The sequence below is a fragment of the Alternaria alternata genome (genome assembly GCF_001642055.1).
Source record: "Alternaria alternata strain SRC1lrK2f unplaced genomic scaffold CC77scaffold_24, whole genome shotgun sequence".
NCBI classification, from domain to species: domain Eukaryota; kingdom Fungi; phylum Ascomycota; class Dothideomycetes; order Pleosporales; family Pleosporaceae; genus Alternaria; species Alternaria alternata.
Window position 1 is genome coordinate 269,458 of NW_017306213.1, and position 26,250 is coordinate 295,707.

The following is a 26,250-nucleotide window of genomic DNA, read 5'->3' on the forward strand; positions in this document are numbered from 1 at the left end:
GGATATGGACCTGGCGTCTTCAGCTGGAACGACCTGGGCCGAGAATGCACAAGAAAGTACTAATTATTGTTAGAGAACTTCAAGAGACGATTCGGACATCGAGATTGTTTTGTGCGACGTTGCAAACTGCTAATTGCATGTCTAGCAGTTTTGACCGATCTGATCGAAGCGACAACTACGTAGGTACCCGACCTGCTATCGGAAACTATTCCTCTCAGCCTGCTGAATACATCGGTTTAAGTATCCAGTGTCAAATGGAACAAGAGATGGCGAATACCTCCTGGGTATCATACGACATGCTATTATTAGGTGACAGTAGACGATGTCTCCTCCAGCTGTGATTGTTATAGGCGGGCTGCGCCCGCCTATAATAGCCAGCATTCCAGGACCCTAGTAATCCGTGGACGCCCCGGTCGCCCAAAGACTATTCGGATCAGGAGTCCTAGGCTAGCCTATTTTTCAGGTTTCGGATTACCTACCCGCCACCGACCCAGTTTTTTGCGCTGTGCACGGCGCACGAGCCTCAGACAGCGTCAACAGCGCCACCCATGCTCGCTGTGGTCATATACCACAAGATTTTGCTATCCTTCGCCTTCGGGCATTTGGTCAATTTGAAACGATACAGAGAAGATTAGCATGGCCCCTGCACTAAGGATGACACGCTCAATCAAAGAGAAGCTACCATTTTTTTGCTCTTTCGATCTGACTCCTTTGACCCTGCTGTGGTGCCAGAGTTCGTGTTCGAGTCGGGTGGAAGTCTTCTTTTTGCGCTCTTTTTGCTGCGCAAGGGTCTAGCGACCTTTTCTCACATACCAAAATATCAACCGTTTGCAGCAGACATTGCTTCACAGCCGTTTATAGGCAGCAATATTTTCTGTGAACCTTTCAGACCCTATCATCACATCGTCTCAGTCGCCAGATCGAGAGCAAAAAAATGGCAGCTTCTCTTTGATTGAGCGTGTCATCCTTAGTGCAGGGGCCATGCTAATCTTCTCTGGGGGGCGCCGCTGCGCGGCTGGCGGAGGCGACGAACTCGCTGACGCTCGTTGTCGCCTCGCCTTCTTGTCTGACTTTGAGGGTGAAGCATGTGCCTTTGGGTCTGCTGGAGACCTGATTCTCTTTGGCTACAGTTGTTAATCAATATCTCTGTGTGTCTTTCTTCATGCGCGCAACGATCCCTACAGAACATTCCGCGACGAATACGTAACCGTCAGGCTGAACCTTCTTTCATCTCCGCCCAAAGCGCAACCAACTGGGTAGAAGCTGATATCTGAGATCTCAGGAACGAGGTCGCGCTTCTCGGTCTCTGGACGGCGATAGTTTGGTGCAGGCATTAACTCTATCGTGCCTTTAGGGGGCACTGTAGTTGCTTGACTTCAAGTTTCTCGTATGGTGTGATAGGCCCGTCATCGCGTGAGACAACTGGGTAGTCAGCTTTATAAACTTTCCACTAGTTGTCTTTTAGATCAGGCTAGGTGCCTACACAGCTACTCTAGTTAACTTAGTCCTTAGGGCGGCGACTGAGCATGTCGAAAGCGTTAACATTGTTACTAGTGTGGTTGGGTAGATTGCAGGCGAGCTCATCCTACTTCGCGTCTATGTTGTTTAACGCCTGCTCGTCCGGATCCTCTTAAGTATCTTCATGAACAGACTCCTCCGGTTCCAGTAATAGATTATTAAAGCTATTATTCGGGTGGTTGCAAAGGTCCACACACATCTCGTACGCTTCACGATAATCCTGGCAGGGCTCGTCATGAATTGCGGGGATATGGAGGAGGTCATCCAAGGTAGGTAAGACGAGGGTGTGTTGCAAACATACGGCTACATTTACTGCGGGCACGAAGGCACAGCTACGAACTCGAGTGATGAGTCGTCGACATGGTCGATTTCCAAGAACATGATCAATCGTGAATGTTGTAGTGTAGTTTGTCCTGAACTGCTTCACTAGATACGTTGTCTATCTCATCATATCATGTCGTCGTATCACGTCTTGTGAATGGAGTATACTGTCGTTCCTTGTCTCTTCTCTCCGGCCACTTTGCGCTACTGTCGGGATCAAGACATCCATCTCCCAACTCATCCGCTCCTCTATCCGACTCCATCTTCTCTCCGACCATTCCATCTGCTTCTGGACATGCGTCGTCGCCTCATCAGCTCGCGCATGATCTTCGAAGAGGAATGCGAGTTCTTCCAATGTGCGACCATAGGTTTCGGGGAACATAAAGTACTATAGTTGTTGTGTTAGTGAACGAAACGTCTTGGAAGGAAGTATGGAGCCTAGATGAGCAGAGGAACACATACAATGAAGACGATTTCAAATACTAGGCAAGCGCAGTACATTATAAGCCAGCGCCCTTGTATGCGTTGCAGTCCGACGGGGTTGAGGGTGGTTGTAGTAAAGACTGCTGTTCTGCTAAAGAACTGGAAGATGGTGATGCCTTTGGTACGTTGCGCAAAAGGGAACAATTCGACTAGAAATGCTGCAACGCGGTTAGCATCACCATCTGTCACCACTCTCTCGTCGAAACTCACTGTAGGTAAGTGCATTATAACTAATATTATAACATGCCTGATACAAAAAGATAATCGCTATTGTCAACCTCGCTGGCTCAATGTTCTTTGTAGCAGTGTAACGATGCACAGCGACTGTCCATGCAACATAGCAACACAACAAGCTGGTCGCGCAGATGAGGTACATCTTTCGGCGTGGAAAGCGTCGGACCAATAGCGAAAAGGACACTGCAGTGAACAGGTTCCAGCTGTTGAGTCCGACGTTCACTTTCCCCGCAAAGCCCGGATCGTCGTACCCAATCATGATTAGCAGTTGGTTCAGATAGTAGCTCAGCAAGGTATTGCCGGACCATTGGGTGAAGAGACCCAGGAAAGAACCAATAATGACCCGCTTGCGTAGACCGGGAACGGCGATCATCTCGCGCCAGGAGCGCTTCGAATGCTCAAGTTCGATGCGAATTGTGTGTTCGATTTGCGCCATTTCGGCAGCGGCAAAGTGCGAAGAGCTGTCGCCTTCTGCATGGTAGGTGACCAGCGTGCGGTAGGCTTCTTCACGACGGTCTTTAGAGATGAGGAAGCGGGGTGATTCGGGTATCATGCTGGGGCTGTTAGCAGAGTTGAAAAATGACAGGTGAGCGAAAGGGGGTCATTACAAGATGAATACGATCTGGAGTAATGACGGAGCGGCCTGAAGAAGCGATGGTATGCGCCAGGCCCAGTCATCATTGAGACTTTGAGTGCCATACGATACTCCTGCTGCTATGAGCGAACCTACGAACCAGAGTGCATTGAAGAGAGAAGTCATGATCGGCCGCTCCTTTGGATACGCAAGCTCACCCATCAAAGACGAGCCAGCGATGATGCAGAATGGTATGCCGAAACCGATGATGAACCTGGCGCCAATGTACATGCCAGCTATGACTGTTAGCATGACTTCCGAGCGTCTGTTTCATTTCCTGCCCTACCGCTGATTGAGAAAGCTTGAACTAGCGCCCCGACAACCATGATCCAGGAGCCTAGGAAGATTGCCCATCGTCGCCCAAATCTATCGTTCACGTAGGGCACAAGTGGTAGAGCGCAGAGCGCACCTAGGTTGTATGCTGAGGAAATGATACCGAGAAGCACTCCTCGTGGTTCGTTGAAGTCTAGGTCGTTAGCAAGGGCAGGCCCGTAGTTGTGATCAGAACTCACATATCTGCCATGTCGGTGCAATCTGCACCGCGTTGATCATCTGCGAATCAAAGCCAGACGTCATCTCAATCCCAATACACGTCGGCAACAAGAGCGCATACAGCCTCCGCAAGTTTCTCTTCTTATGCCACGGTATCTGGTCCTCTTCAACGATGCGCGTCAATACTGGTTCTGCCTGCCTCGCAGCGGCGGCAGCGCCGACAGGCGCCATCCCTGGTTTCGCTCTTCAAATCTGAGCCGAGATCAGTGGTACAGTGTAATATCGTCGCTAATTCGAGATCGACGAAGCTGTGGCGGCTAGCACTGATGGGCGTCCGGGACGTGCGGGCGTGCCCGTTAGTTCTATATACCCCAGGTTCGTGCCGCGCATCATAATTCGTATCATCAGATTGGATGCAAGTGAGACGATGCAAACGAGCGGGCTGTGGCAAGGCGACAGGGTATGGTCGCATTGATCTTTGCCCCGCATATGTTGGTGGTAATATAAGACGTCCACCCTTGACGAATCAAGACTCGCTCACAACATGGTGATACAGCCATAAAGTTTGTACGCCACACACGTCTAAATGTGTTTTGCTACTTCGCATCTGCGTAACGGTAAGATGAAGCATTCGGCTGCGTGATGTATGCTCAATATAATAGGACGTTAGGAGCTTCCAGATGCTTGTGATGTCGAGAGACGCATCTAAACATCGGCATGGTAGCCACCTTGCCTAATTGGGTATTTTCGACTTGATATTATGCCAAGGGGGGTATATTACCAGTAGCAGCCTGATTTACCGTGTTCAGCGATGCCCTAAATGGTCAGCCTGGCGCGACTTCACCGAGCAAAGTCTCGGTACCGCGACATTGGTACCAATAGAGTAGAAGTTGCCGCGCCGCTGGAAAACGGACCGCGGTGGGGCTGAATGTCGCGTGTGCAATAGGTTTAATGGAGTGAAGTGCGGTGTAGGTAAGCCGTGGTCTGACAACATACTTGAGGTAGGAGTAACGAGTACCAGAAAACGTGTCCCCTATCCTATAATTGCACAATCTCGGTGTGGAAGAAACCGGTGTCTGAACAGGTGATGGTATGGATTGAAGACCGAACTGTATGCATTGAGAAATCGGCTCTAGAAGCACTTGGATTCGAAGACACATCCGATTGCCTAAGCGAAGGAAGGCTGCAACTTCCCTGCGATCCGCTCCTGAATCCGCTCTGGCAGTAAGCTCTCGTACATATGACTTGTCCACTCACAGCAAACTCGTCGCGTATATGCCGGGTCTATAATCTCCTCGATACCGAACGCATTCGCTGTGCGGACTGGATTCATCAATCGTTTGTACTCGTTCTCTAATTCTGTATAACGCTTGTCCCGCGCCTCTTTACCTTCTTTTCTTTCAATCTCCTTGAGTTCGAACGAGTGCCCGACTTCAATGCCGCCCTCGAGTGGCAAGGAGCCCCACACGCCCGATGGCCAAGCAACGCGCATGCGAGGGTCGCGGCAGTCTAGCATGATGCCTCCTGCTACACCGTAGACACGGCGTACGATGACGTTGAAGATGGGCATGGTTGTGCTGTAATAGGTTGCAGCAAGAGTGACACCGTGCCGCATGGTTGCAGTGCGCTCTGCTACGGTTCCTATTGCGTAACCTGGGACGTCGACGAATTGAATGAGTGGAAGGTTGAAGACGTCCAGGAACTTCAGCATGCGCGTGATCTTCTGCGACCCCAACGCATCCAGCGCGCCAGCATTCTGTTCGCAGTTTAGAGACACGATCCCGACTGGCTTGCCTGCAAACCGTGCCAGGCCAACAATGGCTGTGGTACCCCAAAGCGCGCCGATCTCAAAGAATGAATCTTGGTCCACGACTTCGGTTATGATAGCGCGCGGGTTATACATGCGATTCTTAGAACGCGGAATGATGGATCGGAGGGTTTCCGACATTCGGTCGACTGGATCAGAGCAGTCAATTACTGGAGGCAGCTTCGTACCGCAATCAGGTAAGTAGCCCAAAACTGTTCGTATCTGTTCGAAGCAGCCTGCCTCATCCGGTGCCAGATTATCGATAGTTCCGTTGGTACAATGCATTGCTGGCCCACCAAGATCTGTGAACGACAGGCCCTCCTCGAATGTCGCATTCTTCACCACACTAGGGCCAGCGTTGAACAAGGAGCCAATGTCGGCGGCCATGACAGAAAAGTGACAGGCAACCACGCGAGCCGCTCCTAAGCCGATGGCCGGTCCAACCACCGCGCCTAGGTTCGGTATACCCATGTTGAGTTGTTGTACCACTTGTGCGAAGGAAGGTAGCGGAGGGACGTAGGAGAAGCCGGTAGAGCGGATGGTGGTGACGGAGCCGCCGCCTGACGAGCCGTCGACAAGTTTAACAATGGGTAGCTTCAGCGCAATAGCAAGTTTTTCCATGTATATCTACAGTCGTTAGTAGTGGTATCTTAGCTGTGTTACAACCAGCTTACTGTTTTCTCCATAAGGGCGCCATCAGCATGTCCGGCGCGAATGGAAAAGTCATCAGCCGTGAATACAATCTTTCGACCTCGTAGTCGCCCGAAGCCTGCCAATTGTGAATACATTTTCTTAGTATCATCTCTATGACCATACCTTGCACGTTGTTCGAGGGCACATATTCTTCTGGTTCTTCTTTCACTGGCCCGAGTTGCTTCCATTTGACTGTCCCGCTCACACTGCCTACTTCTTGAAAGCTGCCAGGGTCAAGCAGCTGTTCCACCCTCTCCCGCACCCATAGCTTTCCCGCCTGCTTCTGCCTCAGGTAGCCCCTGTTATTTGTATCTGGCGTCGCAGCGATCTTGCGGAGTGTCGCAATCTGTCCGAGAATGTCGGAGTAATCTGCAGGTGCATCTGAGTCTGCGGCTTTGCGTCTTCGTCGCTTCGGCGTGTTCGGGGCGATGTGCGAGCTGACTTGGGCGAGTCGGTCTTTGGCCGTCTCGGATGACGTCGACGCGTCTTTTGGCGCGACCTTTTGGTCGTCACCGGCCATTGCGATAGGTACCGAGTGTAAAAAAGCGTGTCTTCAAGCCCCAGAAATGGAGCGACGGTGGAATTGTCACATCGCGATGATTCGGTCCAGGTTGGAATGGTCGTGGTAGAATGTTGGGGTAGGTCTGGTAAACCGAGGCATCTCCAAGCTCCCCGCGTTTACCTTCACCCATTGCATCCCGCCTGTACCGCAAACATGTCATTATCCATGTCGAATCGGATCCCTGATAAATCTTTTGCTACCAAGTTGCATCCAGGTAAAATATTCATGTCAAGAAAGCCTCCTTGACGACACAAAGCCTATTTCTGCCCGGTGTCATCCCCCGACTCGCCCTTTCGAGTCATCTCACATACAAAATAGTAACATTGAGCGACTTCACTGGATAGTTTCTAGAGAGTCCGGATCTTAGGTGGAGAATGGACACGACACAGCCACCGCGGAGACCCATAAAGCGACTCCTTGTTGCAAATAGGTCAGTAGCAATTCCGAATCATGGAAAGCTAAGCTAATACATATCTTGCAGAGGAGAAATAGCAACGCGCATCGTCTCTTCTGCTCGCGAACTCGAGATTGAGACGTATGCCATCTACGTATCAGGTGACGATTCGCACGCTGTACGAGCAAACCACGCAGTCAAGTTACCATCAGCCTCAACCTTTATGAGTATTGATGGTCTTATCGAAATCATCGAACACTACAAAATTGATGCCGTGCATCCAGGGTATGGATTCCTATCAGAGTCGGAAGACTTCTCGAGGAGAGTTTGGAAAGAAGCTGGCGCTGTAGTGGTGGGTCCCGGATGGGGTATCCTGAGTAGTACTGGAGATAAGCTCAAAGCGAGGCAGCTTGCAGAACAATGTAGGACCTACGAGATATGTAGATTGTACGATTGCTAATCCCAGAACAGGCAACGTCCCTGTGTCTCCAGCTCTCCGGCAACCGACTAACAATGTCGAAGACGTCCAGCGCTTTGCATCAGGGGTAGGTTTCCCAATCATGGTAAAAGCAGTGGATGGAGGCGGTGGGCGAGGCATCCGTCTGATTTGCAGTAAAGACCAGCTACCTGCTTTGGTCAAAAGAGCAGTCGAAGAGAGCCCTTCCAAGCAAGTATTTGCTGAGAAAGCTGCAGTTGATGGTTTCCGGCACATCGAAGTTCAGATCATTGGAGACGGCAGTGGGACTGTAACACACCTTTGGGAACGCGAGTGCAGCATTCAGAGACGATACCAAAAGATCATTGAGCTGGCACCAAGTGTCGTGTCTGATCGCAAGCTGATTGCCAAGGTGATCGAAGATGCGTTGAGAATGGCCAGACATGTTAGTATCACGGCCCGCCCCGAACCTACTTCGCTAATCTCTGCGTAGATACACTACGTCTCACTTGGTACTTTTGAGTTCCTCGTGAACCCAGCAACAAAAGAGTACTACTTTCTGGAAGTCAATCCGCGGTTGCAGGTCGAGCATACAATCACTGAGTCCATTTCCATGACCGACATCGTCAAAGCACAATTGCTGCTCGCGCAAGGCGCTCCTCTAACCCAGTGTGGCCTATCAGTAGCTCCAGGTAGCCCAGAAGTCCCGCCCTCTGCGCACTCTATCCAACTGCGCATCACTGCGGAGAATGTTCGGAGCGACTGGTCTTTATCGATTGGCAAAATTACATCTTTCCAATTCCCTTCAGGTAATGGCATTCGGGTTGACACACACCTCATCAGTGGTCGACCTGCTGTAGTATCAGCAGATTTCGACAGTCTAGTCGCCAAAGTCATTGTAACAGCGTCATCGTGGAAAGACGTGGTCCGTAAAGCGCGGAGGGCTCTAGAGGATACGCGTATCGCAGGAGTCAAGACAAATCTTGACATGCTGAAAGCCATCGTCGCACACTCGGATTTTCTGAATGGTCAATGCGATACGCAATGGCTAGAAAGCAAACAGGAGGAACTGCTTCGATCGAGCCAACGCATCGCTGAAGCCCATCCTAACACTCTTGGCCCAGACATTACGACATCTTCTTCAACTGCATCGGTTTCGACAGCCAACACTCTCTTCCGAAAAGGCGATGCCTGGTCCATAGCCATATCTTCCCCCACGACCAAAGCAAATGAGAAACCACCACCTCATCACCTCGAGTTAACACGCGTCCTACGAAACGATTTCCCAACCTCACTAAGCGCGGAACTGCTCTTTACAACTCCCTCTAGTGCTTCCTCGGCCACCCCTCAAACAACACCATATACCATAACCCTCTCCTCAACGTCTGCCAGCGCTTCAGCAGCCACGTCACATCATAGACGTGGCAACCCATCTGATCCATCGCACATCAGTATTCCGTTCCCTGGGAAGCTCGTCGAGGTCCTGATTGACGAGGGTGATGTAGTGAAAGAAGGAGACGTAATCTGCGTAGTGCAGCAAATGAAGATGGAGCTAGAGGTACGCAGTCCGCGGAGTGGCCGAGTAACATGGGTCACAGAAGCAGAAGATGGGGAAGACGTTGCGGAAGGCATGTTAGCTGCTGTTATCGAGACTGCGCAAGAGAACCGTCTCTGAAAAGGATTATTAATCTATTCTTTATATTGACTTGATGAAATGCTATGCAGCCATGAGTTCTTTACATGGTCTCGCACCTAACAGTGGTGTACACATTGTCCTTGGTCGCCCGGCTGTACGGGCAAACCTGCCTCGCCTTGTACACAACCTTCTCCAGGTCCTCCTTCGCCAGTCCGCGTACCTTGACGAGGAGTTGGACGCGCAATCCCATGTCCAGATCCTTCATGCTACCGACAAGTTCTACGGTCGATTCGACGATGGAGTCTTCGGTCTTGGTGGGCATCTTTACGCCGACAGAGGGGGCAACAGCGTTCATGGCGGATTGGACTTGATTGATGTCAGTAAATTCGTTAAAAACGAGTAGAGGGCGGGCACGTACAGCATGCACCGTAACCAGCCGCGAAAAGCTCCTCAGGATTGGTCTTTCCGGCATCTCCGGAGCCGCCAAGGGCTTTGGCCATTGTCAGGTCGACCTTGAGGTTCTCGCCGTCTACATGTCTGGAAAGGTGTCAGCAGAATGTTCCATATTCGAATGTAATGTTCAGCATACCCTGTCCGTGCGCCAACAACGTGAGCCTTTGCTGTGTAGAGGCTCGGTGCTGTCTCGGTGTTTAGGAAGCGACGGCACGGTGCCGCCATAGCATTTCGCTGCGAGACGCGGACCGCCTGACGGAGCATTGGTGTGAAGGTTCGGCTGGCCATTGTGTGTAGAGAGTTGTTGATGGGAGATCGGAATGTTGTAGATTTTGAGGTTGGAAGTGGAGGTCAATTGCAATGATATGTTTGAAGCGACAAGGGCTCGATCACACTCTTCACATAAGCTCTCTCAAAAGAAAAATGGAGCTATGACAGCTGTGACGTCCTGGCGGCCAATTCGCGGCGTTCATAGTCATGACGTTTGCATCCAGCCAGCATGGTGGGTTCTAGCGCAAGGAACTCCCGCCGCTAGTGAAGCGAGATCTGGGGAAATCGCATATCGATCTCACGCCGCAAATCTAGAAATAGAACCAGATACTCTGCATGCGACGCGTAGAAGCTCTTTACTACATTATTGTTTAAATGGTCCATACTACCAAGCCTGGAGCATACTGAAGCAGTCGTCTTGCAATGGATTGGAGTTGCGCACTCTCAAGCGAGATGATGGATGAGTAAACATGACAAAGTCGAAAAGGCGAGACATCCACTGCTCCACTTTCCCCTTTTCAGCGTTACAAATTCTCCGTGCTCTCTTCTTCCAGGCCTGGCTTACTTACAAAGCCCATCACTTCATCTTCCTCTCCTTGACACTGATACCTACGCCCGTCAACGTGCACTGAAACCAGCCCCCAATCTCCGGCTCTCCGTTCACCTCAACATCACAGCTCATGACTAGTCTAGCTAGCGCTTTGATGACGAAAAACCTCGCAAGATGCTGTCCCGGACAGCTTCTGCTTCCGCCTCCGAAACCCATCCATACGCTGTCCATTCTACCAATTTTTCTTCTCCTCTCCTCGGTGCCATCGGGTAGCCATCTATCCGGATCAAATTTGTGGGGCTCTGCGAAGACTTCGGAGCCGAAGTGAGAAGTCCAGAGGCTCGTTCCCACAGTAGTACCATGAGGAAGATAAGTGTCGCACAGCGTAACTCCTGTAGCGGGCACGAGGCGAGGAAGATACCACCCGATCGTAGGCCAGAGCCTCATGCTTTCTCTCAGAACGGCGAGGAGCAATGGTACTCTGGCGACGATTTCAGAATATCTGCTTTTCCGTGTAACGCCCTGGCTTTCCATGTCTTTGCGTAACCGGGCAAGAATTGACGGCGACGTATACGTATGATAAATGGCCGAAGAAAGCGTGAACATCAGCGTGTCGTGCCCAGCACCAAAATTGGTAAGAGCGATTGAGAGGACCCACGAAGGAGGAAAGCGCGCTTCTCTATCGTTATGGAGACGCATCAAAGTAGCCAGCATATCTGTCTCTTCGATGCTGTCTCCTCTCTCCTCCGGTACTCCCACGTCCTTTCCATACTCTTGGGGAAAACCAGGGCGGCTGGCGGGTAGCTCCACATCCTTCATGCTCTCTAGTGTTTTCAGTCTTTGCATGATGCTCGGGCTGCAGAAGTTGAACACGGGCCATATCTTCGGGATTCTGATGCCTAGGAGTAGCGACATTGGCAGGACAAGCAACATGCCAACTTTCGGTATGCTGTGCATCAGCTTCACGAACCCGGGAAAGAGACCAATGACTGTAAAGCATTGCCAAAGCGCATGGCTGGCGTCCTCGTTTCCATCGTCACTGCCTTTGTCCGTGTACCCAGGGCTCTTTCCTAGAGTAAATTGGCTCATAGAGTCCAAGGCGAAGATGTGTCCCCAATTTGCCAGGCCCACCTCTTTCCCCCTCAGATCTTCTAATTTGGCAACGAATTTATCGATGTAAGCATCAAGCAGCTCTTCATGCTTCTCTAGCCCCGTGATACTGTAAGCTGGGCCGATGGCTCTTCTTTGCCTGCGATACTTCTCCATATTCGTTTCCGTTAACAGATCGAGGACTTCATCAACGGGCTTCCAGTTCTTGTCCGGTGCGGCACACATCTGATACCAATCTCCCTTCGTAAATGATGTTCCCGCTCCATAAACAGTTTTGACAGCATCTTCCTCGCATACTAGGACTTGATTGGGTGCAATGCGTACTATAGGTCCAAACTGGGCGTGCAATTCAGGGAATTGGATGTGCGATTTGCCTTTTCGAACATGCCAGACAAGCCATAATTTGCTAAAGCGTGCCAGGAACGGACCGGGGACGCTGCGTAAGGGATGGAAGAAGATTCTGTAAATCGTAATGTAGCCGACGTATGCAATGAAAACAGATAGAGATAGAGGCGTTATGGAGAGCATACTCGCGTAACATAGGCTTGCAATATAGCACGAGATTCGAAGGGGAAGTCGCACTCTATATAGATACGATAAGCAAAACCTCAACTTCAGGACACCCACGATATCCCTGCTGATTGACATGAATACTCTCTAAAGACTTAGCAATTGCTGAGATATCACCGGTGGCGTCTTGCCATTGCAAGATTTGGGTATGGATCGCTCTGATGTAGGGCGCCTTGTTGCACACTTGCCCGCCTTACGCGGGGCTTCGAGCTGACGACAGACATGCGGGGTAAGATACAACGATCTCATTTCCATCGACAACCAGGATAGAGGGATACTTTGTAGCTGTGTTGGTAAGAACTTCTTTCAGCCAAAGACGATGGTGTTGATGAATAAATTCAAACAGTTGACGAGGCGTAATCAACGCGGACGCGCACCGGCCTGTTCGTCTTGGAACCCTTCCTCATCCGGTATGATGTCTAAAGTGCGTCACGGCGGCCCCTTCCATTCAGGCAGGATGCAAGTGTACCAAGCTGGATTTACATCGATGCCTAGGAATTTTCCAGACATCGCCAACTTCTGGGTACAGATGACTCGGATGACCATTATATGCAGTGCCACGGCAGCAGTATGAGCAGAGCCGCATCACTCGTTCACAAGACTCCTGTTTCCTTCCGGATTGGTGGGCATTGTCCACAGACGCGAAATATAACCTACGTTAATGTCTAGATCATACAATCTCGAGCAAAATATATCATGAGTTCTGTACAGCTCGATGTGGCAAGTACTGGGTGGGCGGGGTAGGATGCGCGTCGTCTATCGTTACACAGCATGAAGGCGTGGGGAAGTATTACTAACTGACAAATCTGCCAGCACATGCCACAGAAAGCTCGATCACTCTCAAAAGTAAGAGTTCATAAACTGCCATCTGCTTACTATCGATAAATCAGCCCACAATGTCAGCAAACAAAAGCTCTACCACAAGCGCGGTGGCTTTACCCTGTGATCAGTGCACCCTGTCATTCGATAACGGTACCGTCCTGGCGGCTCATCGACGCTCCAAACACGCCATACCTTGTACATTCGGGAGTTGCAGAAGAACTTTCCCAGGCCAGGAAGCACTCAAACAGCATTTGGATTCAGCGATTCACGTCAACAAGCAAAGCAAAACAATACAGCAGCTCAGCAAAGCCAATAAGGAATTGTCGCCTCAAGTTGAACCAAGCAAGATGCAACTGAACATTTCCAATGCCCCAGGCACAATTCCAGCGACAAATGTCGAATTTTTAACCCCAGTGGTAGTGGGGAAGACATCCAGGACTTTGGATTCTCTTGCTGCGCACTTTGAATCTTCACTGCACATAAGCACACCTCAAAATCTAGCAGTCCAAGAATCGCCGAGGTCACTACGAATTCCAACGTCAGTCATTTTTGGTGGAGAGCGTGCTACATGCGGAACCACACCAGGAAAGCGAGTGACTATAAGGTCAAAAGTGCAATCATTTGACCCCCAGCCAGCCCACAAGAAGACAGTCATTCCGCAAGAACTTCATAACGAAGTGTTCATCGCACTCATGGCATTCTGCCATTCTCGATACATACTCCACATCTACCATACAAACATCGTCAAAGACGCAAATATTCTTATGCACTATGCATTACCAACTCCCCCAAGGTTTCCCTATCTTCCAGAGCGCGCTGCAATCGCGATCAACTGCGACGTGGTGGACAAACACTACAGTGAGTCAGAGATCTTGCACATCTCAGCCATCGACTACCTCACTGGCGAAGTCATCATCGACGCGTTAGTTCAGCCCGTCCAGCCAATGGCTGGTTGGCACACGAACCAAGACTGGCTATCGAAGCAAGCCAAAGCTGCGACCACCATCACAGGAAGGATATTAAAAGGCTGGCCAGAGGCGAGGGCTGAGATCTGGAGAAATATCGGTCCCAACACCGTTCTAGTTGGCCACAACCTACACCGCGATCTTACTGCGCTTCGAATGGAACACTGGCGCGTTGTAGATTCGGCGATATTGGTATCGGAAGCTGTTGGATATAGCGTTAAGAGACGCTGGAGTCTGAAAGCCCTGTGCAATCAACTCCTCAATATGAAGGTCCAGAATAATAAGGGTGGAGGAGATTCTTGCATTGAAAATGCGTTCGCAGTGCGAGAGGTTGTCTTGTGGTGGAGTCGACATCCAACTGAAGTATTAGAGTGGGCTACTCACCAGCAGAAAGAATGGCACAAAGGGGTAAGACAGGCATACAATCAGAGGAGAACCAATGAGAGAAGAATCGATGAGAGAAAAACGAATGTGACCAATTCGGATGTTTGGGTATGGCCCACTGGCTACGAAGGGTTGTAACCCTTTTCCAGGCTGAGTGATCATGTACTACAGCGTTCCCTGGATAGGGACAGTAGACCAATCGTTCGCATAATGTTGTAGTTCACGAGGCCCGTGTCCCGCCGCAACAGTTGTCTTCTCCTGGAGATGGAGAGTAAGCCAGTGTCCACGGTACGCAGTCATGTAGAAACGCCAAAGACATATCCTTATTTCAGCGTTCTGGTAACGTTGCATAGGAAAGCGGAATGCAAGTTTATGAGCTTATACGAATATATTTCAAGCCCGCAAGACGACTACCCATCGTCCAAAAAACAAGGCACCTTTTTTATAATACAGTCGCGAAGATATATCCTGTCCTAACAATGCCCATCATTCTCATAAGTTTCCCATTTGAACTTTCAAGGCGAACAAGAAGACGCCGATGCATGTCAATTAGTTTTATCAGACTCGAAATGACTCAGAAACTTCGCACTCGCATTCGCACCGATTTCGCTCAAGACCTCTGCAGAGCACGCGTTAACGACATGCTCTTTGTGGGTGATAAGGTTAGTTGTCACCGAGCAAAGGCTGTGATTCGCTGCTGTCTCCAGCACCGCCCTTCTTCTTCTTGCCTCGCTTCTTCCTCTTCTTTTTGCTCGAACCTTTGCCTCCTGCATGCGAGGACTCGGCCTCCGAATGCTTTTGGTCATCGTTACCGTCGGCTTGACTACCGTTGGCCTTGTCCTCGGAGTCACTAGAACTTGTGGTCTCCAAGACAACCTTCTTGATACCGTTGAAGTCTACGACGTTCTCGGAGATACTACCGCTTCGAGCGGTATGTCGCTTCTTCAGCGGACTGTTTGAACGCGAGCGGATAGAGCGTAGAGAGGCAATGGTACTAACGGAGTGTGACCGTCCTCTTGAACTGCCGTTTTCGTTGTTGCGATTGTCGACAAGTAGATGAGTATTCTCGTCGTCTTCGTTAGCACCACCCTTCGGTGACGTAGGCTCTTCTTCATGTTCCCGTGTACCAGAGCGGCCTGATCTCCAGGACATGCGATCGCCACCTGGAGCCATGGTACCATATCCCACAGCTACACTGTGAACGCCGTCACTGGCCTCGCGACCCGCGGAGGCTAACAAGCCTTCGCCGATGCCACCTTCGGGTGCATGAGAATCCTGGGTTATCACACCCTCGGTTTGTGCTGGTTCGGTTGGGGCTTGGGCGTCTTCTGGTATGGTCTTGGGGATATCAGGTGTCAGGGTTGTCTGGCCAGGCTTGATCTTGACCGTGTTGATGCGAGTCTGTTTGGGCCTGGTGGCAACGTTCGAAGGACCGAGATGTTTGAGGTGTTGCATGACACTTGGATCATCACTGCGAAGCGGCGAAGCACCTCCCTTGCTGCCGCTGCTGCGGCGACGGAGCAGGAAGGAGGGCTTGGGGTGACCTTCAGGCATCTCGGGCAAAGACGTCTTGCGTAGAGACGGTTTGCCGTTCTGTTCTGAATCTGTTTCGGTGTCTACAGCTTGCGCTTCTGACGGCTTGCGAGAGATATCGGTGATGACCTTGCCTCGGGGAACGCGGGCACGAGGAGCGGGAGCCATGCGACGAATTGCCTTGTGAACATCGATGAAGACGTCGGATTCGTCAATGATTTCCCTGTTTTTGTTAGTAGCGATTTGGGGTTTGAGAGGTTGCACTACTTACTCTCCAATCAATTCTTCGATAACATCTTCGAGCGTGACGACACCCACGGCGCCGCGGGCCTCAGCTGGGAATTCGGAGACTAGCACCATGTGGGACTTGCCCTCTTGGAAGAAGTTGAGAATGTCCAAGCAGCTCGTCTCGGGACGCGTCTCAGGAAGAGTAGCCAAAGCGAAATCGCGCACACGTAGAGCATCCTCGGGGTCGTAGGTGATGAGCATCTTGACCAGGAGCATACCGACGAAATTGTTCTCGTTCTCGGGTGTGTGGATGGGAATACGGGAGTAGCCAGCAGACAGGATGTTGTCCATCATCTTCTCGTCCAGAATGGTGTCAGACGACATGGTGAAGACATCCTTCATTGGTGTCATGATGTTGCCGACAGCCTTAGCCTTGAGATCCAGCACAGCGGTGATGATGGTAACTTCATCCTCGTTTAGGCGTTCATGCTCAAGTCCGAGCGACTGATGCAAGCTTACGAGCGTCTTCAATCCGCCCTTCTTGTAAACGGTACCGTGGTCTTCGCCGAGGAGGTAGTCGAGGAGTTTGGCAGTCGGCCAGGCAATTATGCCCATGACGTACATCAGAGCGAGAACGATGGGTGCCATGGCAGCGCCAATTGGCAGACCGTAGCGCACACATATGGACTGGGGGACGACTTCGCCGAAGATGACTGAGACTGGTTAGACGTGACCAAAGTAGCTGGGAGCGAATGCGCGTACCAATGAGAACTGTAGAGCTGACGACGGCAGGCCATCCTCCACCGAGCGACCTGTCCAGCACAATGGGAAGCGTCTCGTTTGTGATGACATTGCTCAGGAGTAGCGTCACCAGGACCCAATGCTTGCCTCGCTCAAGCAGCTTCAGGACCTTCTTCGCGTTCTTGCGTTCGTGCTTCTCGCCGGAGGAAGCAAGGACCTGGAGATAGATCTCGTCTTGGCCCATCAAGCTGGAAGTAGCTGTTAGCGCGTTGTGGCACAATGGCGGAACCGTGATGTACTCACGCAATGGTCAGACCCGCAAACACACCACCGGCCAAAACAAGCGCGATAGCAATACCCAGGTAAAGCCAGAGCTGCGGGTCGCTGGAGTCCTTGGGGAGATCCTCGTCGGCGTCCTTGAAAGCCTTCACGACATCGCCAAAAGGCATGGGCAACGCGGTCACGACGGGCGCGAAGGCGTGGAAGAGGCCGAGGAAGGCGAGTCGAGCAATGCGCAGCGAAGAGCCATTGGCGGCAGCGCGAGAAGGAGAGGCGCTCATGGCCAGGGCAAGCACCCGAGTGCGGAAAGATGAAGAAAGTCTCCGTATAAAGGAGATGGATTAGGCGAAGGAGGTGGAATCCAAGGTCTGTGGTGGGCGCGCAAATAATGATGCGGAAGCAGCGGTTTGGTGGGTCTGCGCACGGTCAGTGCATCTAGACGTAAGATGCAGCCTCAAAGTGGACAAAGGCGCGCGTATTATGGATGCGCCAGTCCTCTACTCTTTCGTCACAGGCCGTGTACCCGGGTGAATCAGCACTCTGCCATCGCGTCACTCAACGACATCTGCCTCGACACAGAATGCGTGCGCGTCCTCGGTGTGCTCGAAGGGGCCGGCATCAATAAACCCCGGTTCGAGCTTCATCGTACTAGTCTCTAATTGCTTTCCCCAGTCTCACAACAAGCCGCCAAGCACAAACACTGTGCCGTGCTTCCCACAGTCATGTACCTGGCCCTGTTGGGTAACGCTGCTCATATAAACTGCATGCATGATATCCTGCGCCTCAAACGCCAGCAATGATGAAAGAGGTCAGCCACAAAATATCGAAAGATGCGTACGCTAGTCTCCACCTGCCGTGGGAACCATCATGGCGCCCATCGTCATTGTGCAGCAGCTCTGGTCTTGGCAGGACGTCAATCACGTGCTGGATGGCACCTTCTTCTCCGGGCGCATGCGCGCTTAACTCCGCAACGTTGAAATTTGGAGAGCCGTAGGTAGCCGCGACATACAACCGCACAACCGTCGGCTCACATGTTTGTGCCCAGCATGTCCTTATTGCATGTATCTTTTCGCGAGTTCTGGATGAACTTGTTGCTTCCATTTCTGTAGACATGGCCGCTAGAACCCCTTCAATCCGCGCGTTGTCGCGCTATCTACTACGCCCACAAGCACCACTTCGACCCCGCTGTCAACACCATCTCCAACGCAAACAATACTCGGCTGCAGCACCTGGTGCACGCCTCAATGGTACAGTAGAGTACGATACAACGCCTATCCTCCACCACACCGCCAAATCGTCCCTCTCCAACCCCGAGTTTCCTGCAGAGATACAAAAGGGCCAAACAAAGCGTATAAACCTCTACACCGCCATCAATGAAGCCCTACGATATGCCTTGCAAACCGACGAACGCGTCATGGTGTTTGGAGAAGACGTGCAGTTTGGAGGTGTTTTCCGGTGTACCATGAATCTGGCCGGAGACTTTGGCACAGAACGCGTCTTCAACACTCCCTTGAGCGAGCAGGGGCTTGTGGGATTTGCTATTGGAGCAGCTGCAGAGGGCATGAAGCCTGTAGCGGAAGTTCAATTCGCAGACTATGTATTTCCGGCGTTTGACCAAATACACAATGAGGCGGCCAAGTACAGATACCGGTCGGGAAGCACTGGCGTGAACTGTGGAGGGCTAGTCATCCGCATGCCATCAGGCAGTGTCGGACATGGCGCTCTGTAAGACACCAAAACCTCCATGTGGAGATCTACTAACACTTCATTAGCTATCACACGCAATCTCCAGAGGCCCTCTTCACCCACACGCCCGGTCTACGCGTCGTAATACCCCGCTCGCCCGTTCAAGCCAAAGGACTCCTCCTTTCTGCGATACGTTGCCAGGACCCTGTCGTGTTCATGGAACCCAAGATATTATATCGTGCTGCCGTTGAGCACGTCCCTGTCGACGCATTCTACCTTCCACTAGACAAGGCTGAAGTCCTCAAGACGGGCAAGGATGTGACAATAGTCTCATACGGCACACCCCTATACACATGCTCAGCGGCGATAGCAGCTGCAGAGAAGGATTTCGGGTGCAGTGTTGAGCTGATAGATCTCCGGACGATATACCCCTGGGACCGAGAGACGGTCCTAGAAAGCGTGAAGAAGACTGGAAGAGCGATTGTAGTGCATGAGAGCATGATGAACGCGGGTGTAGGTGCCGAAGTTGCTGCTACAATACAGGAGAAGGCATTTCTCAGACTAGAGGCGCCTGTGAAGAGGGTGACAGGGTGGGCAACACATACCGGGCTCATGTTTGAGCAGTTTGTCATCCCTGATGTTACCAGTAAGTCTCGACGTATTGACGTTTGCGTGCACTCTTTTGCTGACGATCACAGGGGTTTACGATGCGATCAAAAAGACTATAGACTATTGAATGACATTGATTCTAACTCATTGCTATGCGAAACTGACACCATTGACGGTTGAGCGCACATATCATTCGCTCGTGCCTAGGGCGACGGTGAATTCTCAATCACAAGCGTGATACCTTTCTTTCCAGTCTTTGCGCAGGTGCCTTCTCCCGCAGGGGTGGCTCTCTTATTATCAAGATATATCGGTTCACTCAGTTTTTCCCAACGATGCCCTCCGCCAACTGCCATACTTGGGCGAGAACATCCTCCGCCAATTCATTCTCAAGCCAGGCGCGCGCTTTCTCAACAACCAACTCCCAAGTTTCTTCTTCATCCTGCATCTTTTTCTCTAAGAACATGACTGCGGTCGCAGTAGCCAAGACCTTGTCAGCATTCGTCTCAGTGAGCTTGGCGATCGCTTTGCTAGCAGCATCGCGATCAAGCTTCATCTCATCGCAGGGAAGCTTGTCGATAGCTGCCCACGAGCCTTCGAAAGACTGACGCGCGATGAGGCGTTGAAGAAGGGTGCCTGTGACAATGTTAGTATGTGAGAAAAGCGAATGTGAGTAGCCGTTCACTAACCAGTTTCTTCTTCAGTTTTTTGCCTTTTGCTGTTGGGTGAGGACGGCGACGTTGGCGAGTACGCTGATCTGTTAGCACGATTTTGCCTACCGTTACGTGGTTTTTTACCTGGACTTTGGGGAGACACAGGACTGTCCATAAGGGCAAAACCCATGTCTTCATCTGACTCTTCCTTCTCTTCCATATCCAGACTCAAATCATGACAGTCGTTAGTAGCTTGAGGCGCAACTTTTCGGTGACGCATTGCACCGCCTCGACCCAAACCTCTTCCACCACGAGAGGCTACGCCAAAAAATCCAGTGCTGCTCTGGCTTGCAGAAGAGCGTGCACCAAACTCTTCTGGGGCACCAAAAGGAGACCCGCCGTATGCCGTGAAACCACCCGACGAAGCTGTAGGCTTGTTAGTACGCTTACGCTTCTTCGTGGTCCATGGGTCTCTCGTAGAAGTCGAGCGCCTCTTCCGTGGAGGCTTTTTGACCCCACCGACCGAAGATGGAGCAGACTTACGGGCTGCCTTACTGGCGAGCTGCCGACGAACCCCACCGGTTCGTGCGCTTGCACTCGCAGAGACGGGCATGGAGTATGCTTGGATAGAGGCTAACTGCTTCGCGCCTCCCTGTACTGGCTCACCGTCTGAGGAGTCTGATGCTTCGTCGATGTCAGCGATATCAAGCTCGGTGATAAGGCGTACTTACCGTCTTCTAATACCTCCCAGTCGTTGTCATTATTCTTGTCATCACGATTCAGCGTCGCTTCTAGTACTCTCTTCCGCTTCTCTGCAATCTCCGCCTCGTTGGCTTCTACGGCTACGAAGGAGCAGTGTTTGCCGCCAACCTGATACTCAACTCCGAGACGGACAGCCTCACGTCTCTGGAGCAGAGGGAACTGGGTGCGATGTTTGTCTTTGACCAGTACGCCTGCATCGTCAACAGTAGCCTCGGACAGCCAACCGTGGCCTTCTTCAAGTTCTTGTGTTGCTTTGCGAGCTGCCAGCTGATGAATCATCTGGTCGGCGTCCTTCCGCACTTCGACTGGGATCTCGAGCTCTAGCGGGCCTTGAGGTGAGGTACCTCTGAGTACCACGCTCTTCGGTTGCAGGTGCGATGACTCTGGAGACATGATGAGGTAGACACAAGTACGGTTAAACGGGAATAATGATGGTATCTCATGAGGTGTTTGCAAAAGGGTCGGGCGCTTGAGTTCCGGTAGACCTGCGAAGATGTTCTTTGGCTCACCATCCTTAGGATGCTCTTCTTGGACGTCAGGGTCGTAAAGCGAGATAGGCTTCGCCTCGGAGACAGTAGCTTTGCTTTCTGGTTCCTCTGCAATACTGAGTTTCACACGGAGGCTGTCAGCGACGGATTCAACGCTGCCGTCTTCGTATTTGACTTCGAGACGGTAGTCTTTGATATGAGGCGTGAGTGCACCCTTGAGCATCCGGACGATCTTGCTGTCGAGCTTTTCACTGTCGGCAACCATCTGAGCGAAACCTCTCCCTGCCCTCGCAACGCCTTCGATCAGCGCACTAGAGACGCCACTACCGATTCCAATAGGGAATACACGGACGTCGCCACTTTTCGTGTTCTTGGACACGTAGTTGAACAACTGTTCTTGGGACCATATATCGCCGTCGGTGAGCAGCATGAGCTCGGTTTGAAGTCCAGTATTGCGAGCTTCAAAACAGGCCTTGACCGCAGCCAGAGTCTCTGTACCGCCAAAATCTGCCCTAAACGTTTCGACATGTCGGATAGCCTCGGTAAGTGTATCCTGGTCATACATCCGGCTCTCTGGCCAAAGAAACGAATGACTGCTTCCAAATGAGCAGATGTTGAATGAACAGCCGATGGGAATTGACTTCAAGAACACTTTGAGCGCCGACTTCAAAGTGGGAATATGGCCTTCCATGCTACCGGAACGATCTGCAATGAACACAACTTCGGGCTTTTGCGACTTGATGTTAAATTTGGGTACTAATGTCGTCATCAATGCGCGCTGATTAGGGAGAGTCGGGTGTGTTTCGAGGATCGCCTGAGGTATACCGACGTCTTTCGCAACCACCTGCAAGACAAAGTCCTTTTCTAGTTCGGTGGTGCCCAAGGCGAGTGTGGCAGAGCCCCTCGAAATTGAAGCATCTTCGTCGCTAGCACTGGTTGATAACGATCCGAGGGTGACTTCAATGGGATGTGATGGGGAAATGACTTTCTTGATAGGAATCCCTTGCGCCATGTTCACATCCACTGTTATAGAGATTCCTTTGGAATCAATCTCTGCTGAGGTTTCTTGAAGCTTTCCTGGGTAGTATCCGTAACGGGGCGAGATTGACGAGGGGATGGTGAGACGAATACCATCGACTTCAGCATCGTGCTTCAATTCCTGCACGTACTTGACGGATACTTGTACGGATGCACCGTTTGGAATATTGCTGATAGCAGTTGTGAAAACATCCGCCGCGTCAGGCAGTTGCTCAAGTAGCGCTGCGCTTTCGCCACGCTCCTTGGCCTCCTCGTAGGTCTTCCTGGCTTCGTTCTTCTCTTTCACCAGACCGTAGATGGTGCGCTCGCCGATCTGGCAGAAGAACTCAACAACACTCACACCATCGAATAGCGGGAACGCATATCTGTATAATGTTAATGGATGGCCTTGTCAAAGTGGCGTGCATCTCAGCTGTGGGTAGACACGAACCGGATCTCATTCAATGCCTCTCTCGAACGGTTGACGAATGTCTGCGTCAGCACGGTGCGGGCGGCCGTTGAAAGTATCGTTGTATGAGCATCAAGTTTTACCTGAGGAAGGTAAGTCCGCTCAGATATCTCGGAATGGTATACATAACAGCCACAGACATGACGGGAAGAGTGGTAGCGAGGGGGCATGGTTGTGGCTGTGTCTTTACTCTAGTCTGATCTGGCAGAGACTAGGTGGGGATAGGTTAACACGAAAAAGTGTGAAGATGTGATTCAGCTAGAAAACGGACGACAAGCCCCTGATATACCTCGTCTTGTCGGTGGTTGCCTGATATATCTTGGCAGAAACTGTGGATATAATTCCCGCTGCATCTTCCCAAGTAAGTACCTGCATAGTAACCTAGACCTCCTATTGGAAGAGCACGTGATGTCACTGGTACTCCCACAGCAGTTGCGCATGAGTCACAAACTGCGGGGTTGGCACCACTATGGATACTGCTGGATGCCTGGACCCGAGTTATGGTGTTGAGCATCGATGACTCCAGCCGTAGCATGTACCAAGACCTTCCTGTTGACGAGCCCGTGGTTCTGTAGCATACTTACGAATCATGTTATTCGCTTCACCAAGGCGTCGAGTCATCAATCTTTGCATCCAAAATTGCAACCCCTACAGATTCATTCGCGCTACGAGAACTGTCGGAGTTCTCTTCTCAAGAGATATAGTGGGTGGTGATGCAATGCGCACATAAGCAATTTCTCGACGCGTTGTCAAAACAGTTCTGATGCCAAAACTATCGCACCGCAATCATGATAGTTCTTGGGTAGCGAATCCATATAGACAGTGGTTGTATAGCACGTAGAATAGTGTAGCTGGTGTTGTGCGCTGCGTCGTGACGCAAGAAGTCGATCTAACGAGGCTGGGAACTCTGGAGTTTGGAAGGTGACACGAATGTGAGCAGTGCGACGAACGGCTTCAACGATGATTCTTAAAGCTTGTACGTAGGCGATTAAGCAGTCCTCGATGGTTTTACGTTGGTTGATCGAGGAGGAGAGTCGCAGAAACGTCTGCGTCGCCGAATTTCTGTTGCCTGTAAAACAGTTTCTCAGACAGCCAGTGTGTCATGACGTCAGGCATCATCGCACACTTCTGAAACCTCTCTGGCTAGACAATATATACAGCCCGCATATCGCACATGTTCCTTGCTAATGTTCAAAATCTTATAATTGATCTCGACGCCCGAAATGGATATCCCCGGTTATGATGCAGTGGCATACTATGCCACACCACCCAACAGCTACATTGGTACCACCATCTTCCTCTCCTACATTGTCGCAGCACTTTACGCGACCATTACGATTACCTACTCGCTATACTCCCAATATACATTTACATTTCGCACGTCCAGCACGGCAGACAATGAAAAACTCGATGCAGCGAAGGCGGCGCGAGCGCGTCACATTAAGATCTACGCGTTTGTCGCTTCCATAAGTTTCGCAACGTTATCCTACCACATGCTCATGTTCCTGGTTACCCATTACTTGGAATGGAATGGGGACAAGAGCCGCAGCCTCAGTAATGTCAGCGTGGAAAAATTAAAGAGGTGGATGTTGGAGTCCACCCTATTCCAAGATTTTGCGCAGGATCTGGTCAAAGACGCGCCGAACGCGGTATGGACTCAGGCCGCGATCTTAGCGACATGGTTCTGGAACATATACATGGGGCAGAAGGGTATGCTATTCACAAGTCACATAGATTGGGGTATACTAACTTATATATAGCAAGAGCGCGCCGATACGATACTGCAAGGATGCGCACGTACATCTTACTCGGGCAGATCCTACCCATCTCCTTCGCGGTCTCACTTTTCCTCATCCAGCTGCATCTCTCATCTCCGGATATAGCTCCCACATCAGCTGCAAGCGACGCGACTAAAACCGATCCAGCGCCTAAGCGTCGCAAACCGATAGCAACACTGCAAATTCCGAACATTCTCCTCAATGCGGCTCTACTCGCTCTTCCGGCTCTGCGATCCAACTCCATATTCAGCTTACTAATCCTTGTAACACGCGCTGTTTTGTTACTTCCGTACTCCTCAACCATGAGCCTGAGGGACGCAGATGTAGTCAAGTGCATTACCGTATCCGGGGGCTTCGCGGTAGCAAATGCCGCAATGATGAGGAAGGATCTCACATTTGGTGGTGTTTTTGGATCCTTAAGAAATGGCGGGTATGCAGTCAAAGCGTTAGGATGGGATGCAGTACTGGGACTAGTAGTGTACCTGATATTGGGTTGGGGCGGAGGAGTCTGAACGACGTCGACATCAAATGATGCGAATTGATTACACTGTTCATATAGAACGCAAGACCTGCAGTTCAGAGATGCATAATAAAAAGTGTGCCTAAAGGTCCTCGCAGTATTCTGTGGTCTCCTGATCAAGTGCGAGAATGTGTGAAGTGCTCCAGGGTCCACTGAGACATATGAAAACAGCGCGCTTACCTCTCATGTACGCTGCAAGCAAACGACTTGTAATGGAGTTTTACTAATAGTGTTGACAGTAAGACGGAAGGATGGTCGTGGCTGATGATGGACGGGAGTGCCGACAAAGCCACTCCACGCTTGAATAAGCTTGTCGACTGGCTTGATGGTCTCAATACCGAAGAATTGCGACCTCGTCGCTGGTGTCCTGCCAATCAATCCCTCGGTTGCCCTCGCTGTGGATACACTCTCCACCCGATAGACGTCGGCGAGAAGTGGCGAGAACTCACCAATGACTCCACATGAGAAACACTTTCGAGGAGTTTTGCTGACATGTGTAGGACATTGGTTATCCTAGTAAAAAGTACGGAAACCACCCCAGGTTTCGTCCCAAACGTGCTCGGATCTAAGGCTCAGTAATCAGTGCTATCGAAACCTCGAAAGAGGTATTGAGGTACTGACTGCTGCTGGTTCGGGATTAGGAGAAATTTAAATCTTGTGCTAGCCCGTTGATCATTGCAGCGTTTCGTACAAGAAACATGCTTTGTGAGGCTGGAAACTTTTTCATTGATTGCTTTCCTCTATGGATGCTTTTTATGAAGAAGGAGCAGGTGAATTTGTGGAGCTTGCACGTCTTACAAGTGGTACCTACAGACTAGGTTAGCGAAGACACAACGGCAAAATTACGCAACCAGAACTCACCCCTGCCGTGCTTGCACGCGGGAATCTTGCCATGAGTGCGGCATTGGGTAATGTACAGAAGGGAAGGGCCCTGGTCTTTGCTCTCGTACGGAACGGGTTTGTTCTTATTGTTGTCATCGACCACGATGTACTTACCAATTAACATTGGAATCGGTTCGATATACCCCAGATTTTGCTTCACTAGCGGTAGGAATTCCTTGCGCTAGAATCCACTGTGTCAAGAAGAGCAAGATTAGGTGACCTACTGATTACATAGGAGCTACAACATCAGGCCTAACGTGCTACCGGGATACCC

At 51.0% G+C, this 26,250-nt stretch overlaps 10 protein-coding genes across 10 annotated transcripts; 4 read left to right on the top strand and 6 right to left on the bottom strand.

Moving 5' to 3' along the window:
• Positions 1-1,957: 1,957 nt before the first annotated feature.
• CC77DRAFT_945735 (hexose transporter-like protein) lies at positions 1,958-3,913 on the bottom strand (the record flags this gene model as incomplete). Its single annotated transcript, XM_018535036.1, has 6 exons — positions 1,958-2,227; positions 2,302-2,480; positions 2,533-3,110; positions 3,165-3,426; positions 3,477-3,656; positions 3,703-3,913. 6 exons carry the CDS (start codon positions 3,911-3,913, stop codon positions 1,958-1,960), a joined length of 1,680 nt encoding a protein of 559 aa, XP_018381158.1.
• Positions 3,914-4,850: 937 nt separating this feature from the next.
• On the bottom strand, positions 4,851-6,702 carry CC77DRAFT_1065798 (ClpP/crotonase; the record flags this gene model as incomplete). Its single annotated transcript, XM_018528839.1, has 3 exons — positions 4,851-6,116; positions 6,164-6,258; positions 6,306-6,702. The coding sequence occupies 3 exons, from the start codon at positions 6,700-6,702 to the stop codon at positions 4,851-4,853; spliced, it is 1,758 nt and encodes a 585-aa protein (XP_018381159.1).
• A 169-nt stretch (positions 6,703-6,871) lies between these two features.
• On the top strand, positions 6,872-9,278 carry CC77DRAFT_972651 (hypothetical protein). Its single transcript, XM_018535862.1, has 4 exons — positions 6,872-7,174; positions 7,226-7,560; positions 7,610-8,019; positions 8,068-9,278. Exons 1-4 carry the CDS (start codon positions 7,119-7,121, stop codon positions 9,247-9,249), a joined length of 1,983 nt encoding a protein of 660 aa, XP_018381160.1. The 5' UTR covers positions 6,872-7,118; the 3' UTR covers positions 9,250-9,278.
• Positions 9,269-10,141, bottom strand: CC77DRAFT_1024684 (OsmC-like protein). The gene is made up of 3 exons (XM_018525923.1): positions 9,800-10,141; positions 9,629-9,747; positions 9,269-9,576 (listed from the first exon to the last, which is right to left on the bottom strand). The coding sequence occupies exons 1-3, from the start codon at positions 9,949-9,951 to the stop codon at positions 9,311-9,313; spliced, it is 537 nt and encodes a 178-aa protein (XP_018381161.1). The 5' UTR covers positions 9,952-10,141; the 3' UTR covers positions 9,269-9,310.
• Positions 10,142-10,419: 278 nt separating this feature from the next.
• CC77DRAFT_998716 (cytochrome P450) lies at positions 10,420-12,121 on the bottom strand (the record flags this gene model as incomplete). The annotated part of the gene is made up of 2 exons (XM_018536541.1): positions 10,420-11,305; positions 11,423-12,121. The coding sequence occupies 2 exons, from the start codon at positions 12,119-12,121 to the stop codon at positions 10,511-10,513; spliced, it is 1,494 nt and encodes a 497-aa protein (XP_018381162.1). The 3' UTR covers positions 10,420-10,510.
• A 1,211-nt stretch (positions 12,122-13,332) lies between these two features.
• Positions 13,333-14,472, top strand: CC77DRAFT_1065802 (hypothetical protein; the record flags this gene model as incomplete). Its single annotated transcript, XM_018528840.1, has 1 exon — positions 13,333-14,472. The coding sequence occupies one exon, from the start codon at positions 13,333-13,335 to the stop codon at positions 14,470-14,472; it is 1,140 nt and encodes a 379-aa protein (XP_018381163.1).
• Positions 14,473-14,841: 369 nt separating this feature from the next.
• CC77DRAFT_435796 (DUF21-domain-containing protein) lies at positions 14,842-17,647 on the bottom strand. Its single transcript, XM_018531669.1, has 4 exons — positions 17,140-17,647; positions 16,858-17,084; positions 16,139-16,808; positions 14,842-16,090 (listed from the first exon to the last, which is right to left on the bottom strand). Exons 1-4 carry the CDS (start codon positions 17,394-17,396, stop codon positions 14,998-15,000), a joined length of 2,247 nt encoding a protein of 748 aa, XP_018381164.1. The 5' UTR covers positions 17,397-17,647; the 3' UTR covers positions 14,842-14,997.
• A 446-nt stretch (positions 17,648-18,093) lies between these two features.
• Positions 18,094-19,557, top strand: CC77DRAFT_1053887 (Thiamin diphosphate-binding protein). Its single transcript, XM_018527766.1, has 3 exons — positions 18,094-18,840; positions 18,888-19,447; positions 19,500-19,557. Exons 1-3 carry the CDS (start codon positions 18,227-18,229, stop codon positions 19,535-19,537), a joined length of 1,212 nt encoding a protein of 403 aa, XP_018381165.1. The 5' UTR covers positions 18,094-18,226; the 3' UTR covers positions 19,538-19,557.
• CC77DRAFT_1053888 (hypothetical protein) lies at positions 19,546-22,966 on the bottom strand (the record flags this gene model as incomplete). The annotated part of the gene is made up of 6 exons (XM_018527767.1): positions 19,546-20,043; positions 20,097-20,159; positions 20,205-20,744; positions 20,792-22,713; positions 22,779-22,879; positions 22,937-22,966. 6 exons carry the CDS (start codon positions 22,964-22,966, stop codon positions 19,727-19,729), a joined length of 2,973 nt encoding a protein of 990 aa, XP_018381166.1. The 3' UTR covers positions 19,546-19,726.
• Positions 22,967-24,019: 1,053 nt separating this feature from the next.
• Positions 24,020-25,086, top strand: CC77DRAFT_1034729 (hypothetical protein; the record flags this gene model as incomplete). Its single annotated transcript, XM_018526888.1, has 2 exons — positions 24,020-24,506; positions 24,557-25,086. The coding sequence occupies 2 exons, from the start codon at positions 24,020-24,022 to the stop codon at positions 25,084-25,086; spliced, it is 1,017 nt and encodes a 338-aa protein (XP_018381167.1).
• Positions 25,087-26,250: the final 1,164 nt, after the last annotated feature.

Bases quoted from the DNA above. Each gene is read 5' to 3' on its own strand.
- CC77DRAFT_972651 (XM_018535862.1), top strand. From the start codon at position 7,119: ATGGACACGACACAGCCACCGCGGAGACCCATAAAGCGACTCCTTGTT. The intron at 7,561-7,609 runs GTAGGACCTACG...ATCCCAGAACAG, and splicing joins GAGGCAGCTTGCAGAACAAT to GCAACGTCCCTGTGTCTCCA. The intron at 8,020-8,067 runs GTTAGTATCACG...ATCTCTGCGTAG, and splicing joins CGTTGAGAATGGCCAGACAT to ATACACTACGTCTCACTTGG.
- CC77DRAFT_1024684 (XM_018525923.1), bottom strand. From the start codon at position 9,951: ATGGCCAGCCGAACCTTCACACCAATGCTCCGTCAGGCGGTCCGCGTC. The intron at 9,748-9,799 runs GTATGCTGAACA...ACACCTTTCCAG, and splicing joins GTTGTTGGCGCACGGACAGG to ACATGTAGACGGCGAGAACC. The intron at 9,577-9,628 runs GTACGTGCCCGC...ACATCAATCAAG, and splicing joins GGCTGGTTACGGTGCATGCT to TCCAATCCGCCATGAACGCT.
- CC77DRAFT_435796 (XM_018531669.1), bottom strand. From the start codon at position 17,396: ATGAGCGCCTCTCCTTCTCGCGCTGCCGCCAATGGCTCTTCGCTGCGC. The intron at 17,085-17,139 runs GTGAGTACATCA...AGCTACTTCCAG, and splicing joins TTTGCGGGTCTGACCATTGC to CTTGATGGGCCAAGACGAGA. The intron at 16,809-16,857 runs GTACGCGCATTC...AACCAGTCTCAG, and splicing joins CAGCTCTACAGTTCTCATTG to TCATCTTCGGCGAAGTCGTC.
- CC77DRAFT_1053887 (XM_018527766.1), top strand. From the start codon at position 18,227: ATGGCCGCTAGAACCCCTTCAATCCGCGCGTTGTCGCGCTATCTACTA. The intron at 18,841-18,887 runs GTAAGACACCAA...ACACTTCATTAG, and splicing joins AGTGTCGGACATGGCGCTCT to CTATCACACGCAATCTCCAG. The intron at 19,448-19,499 runs GTAAGTCTCGAC...TGACGATCACAG, and splicing joins TGTCATCCCTGATGTTACCA to GGGTTTACGATGCGATCAAA.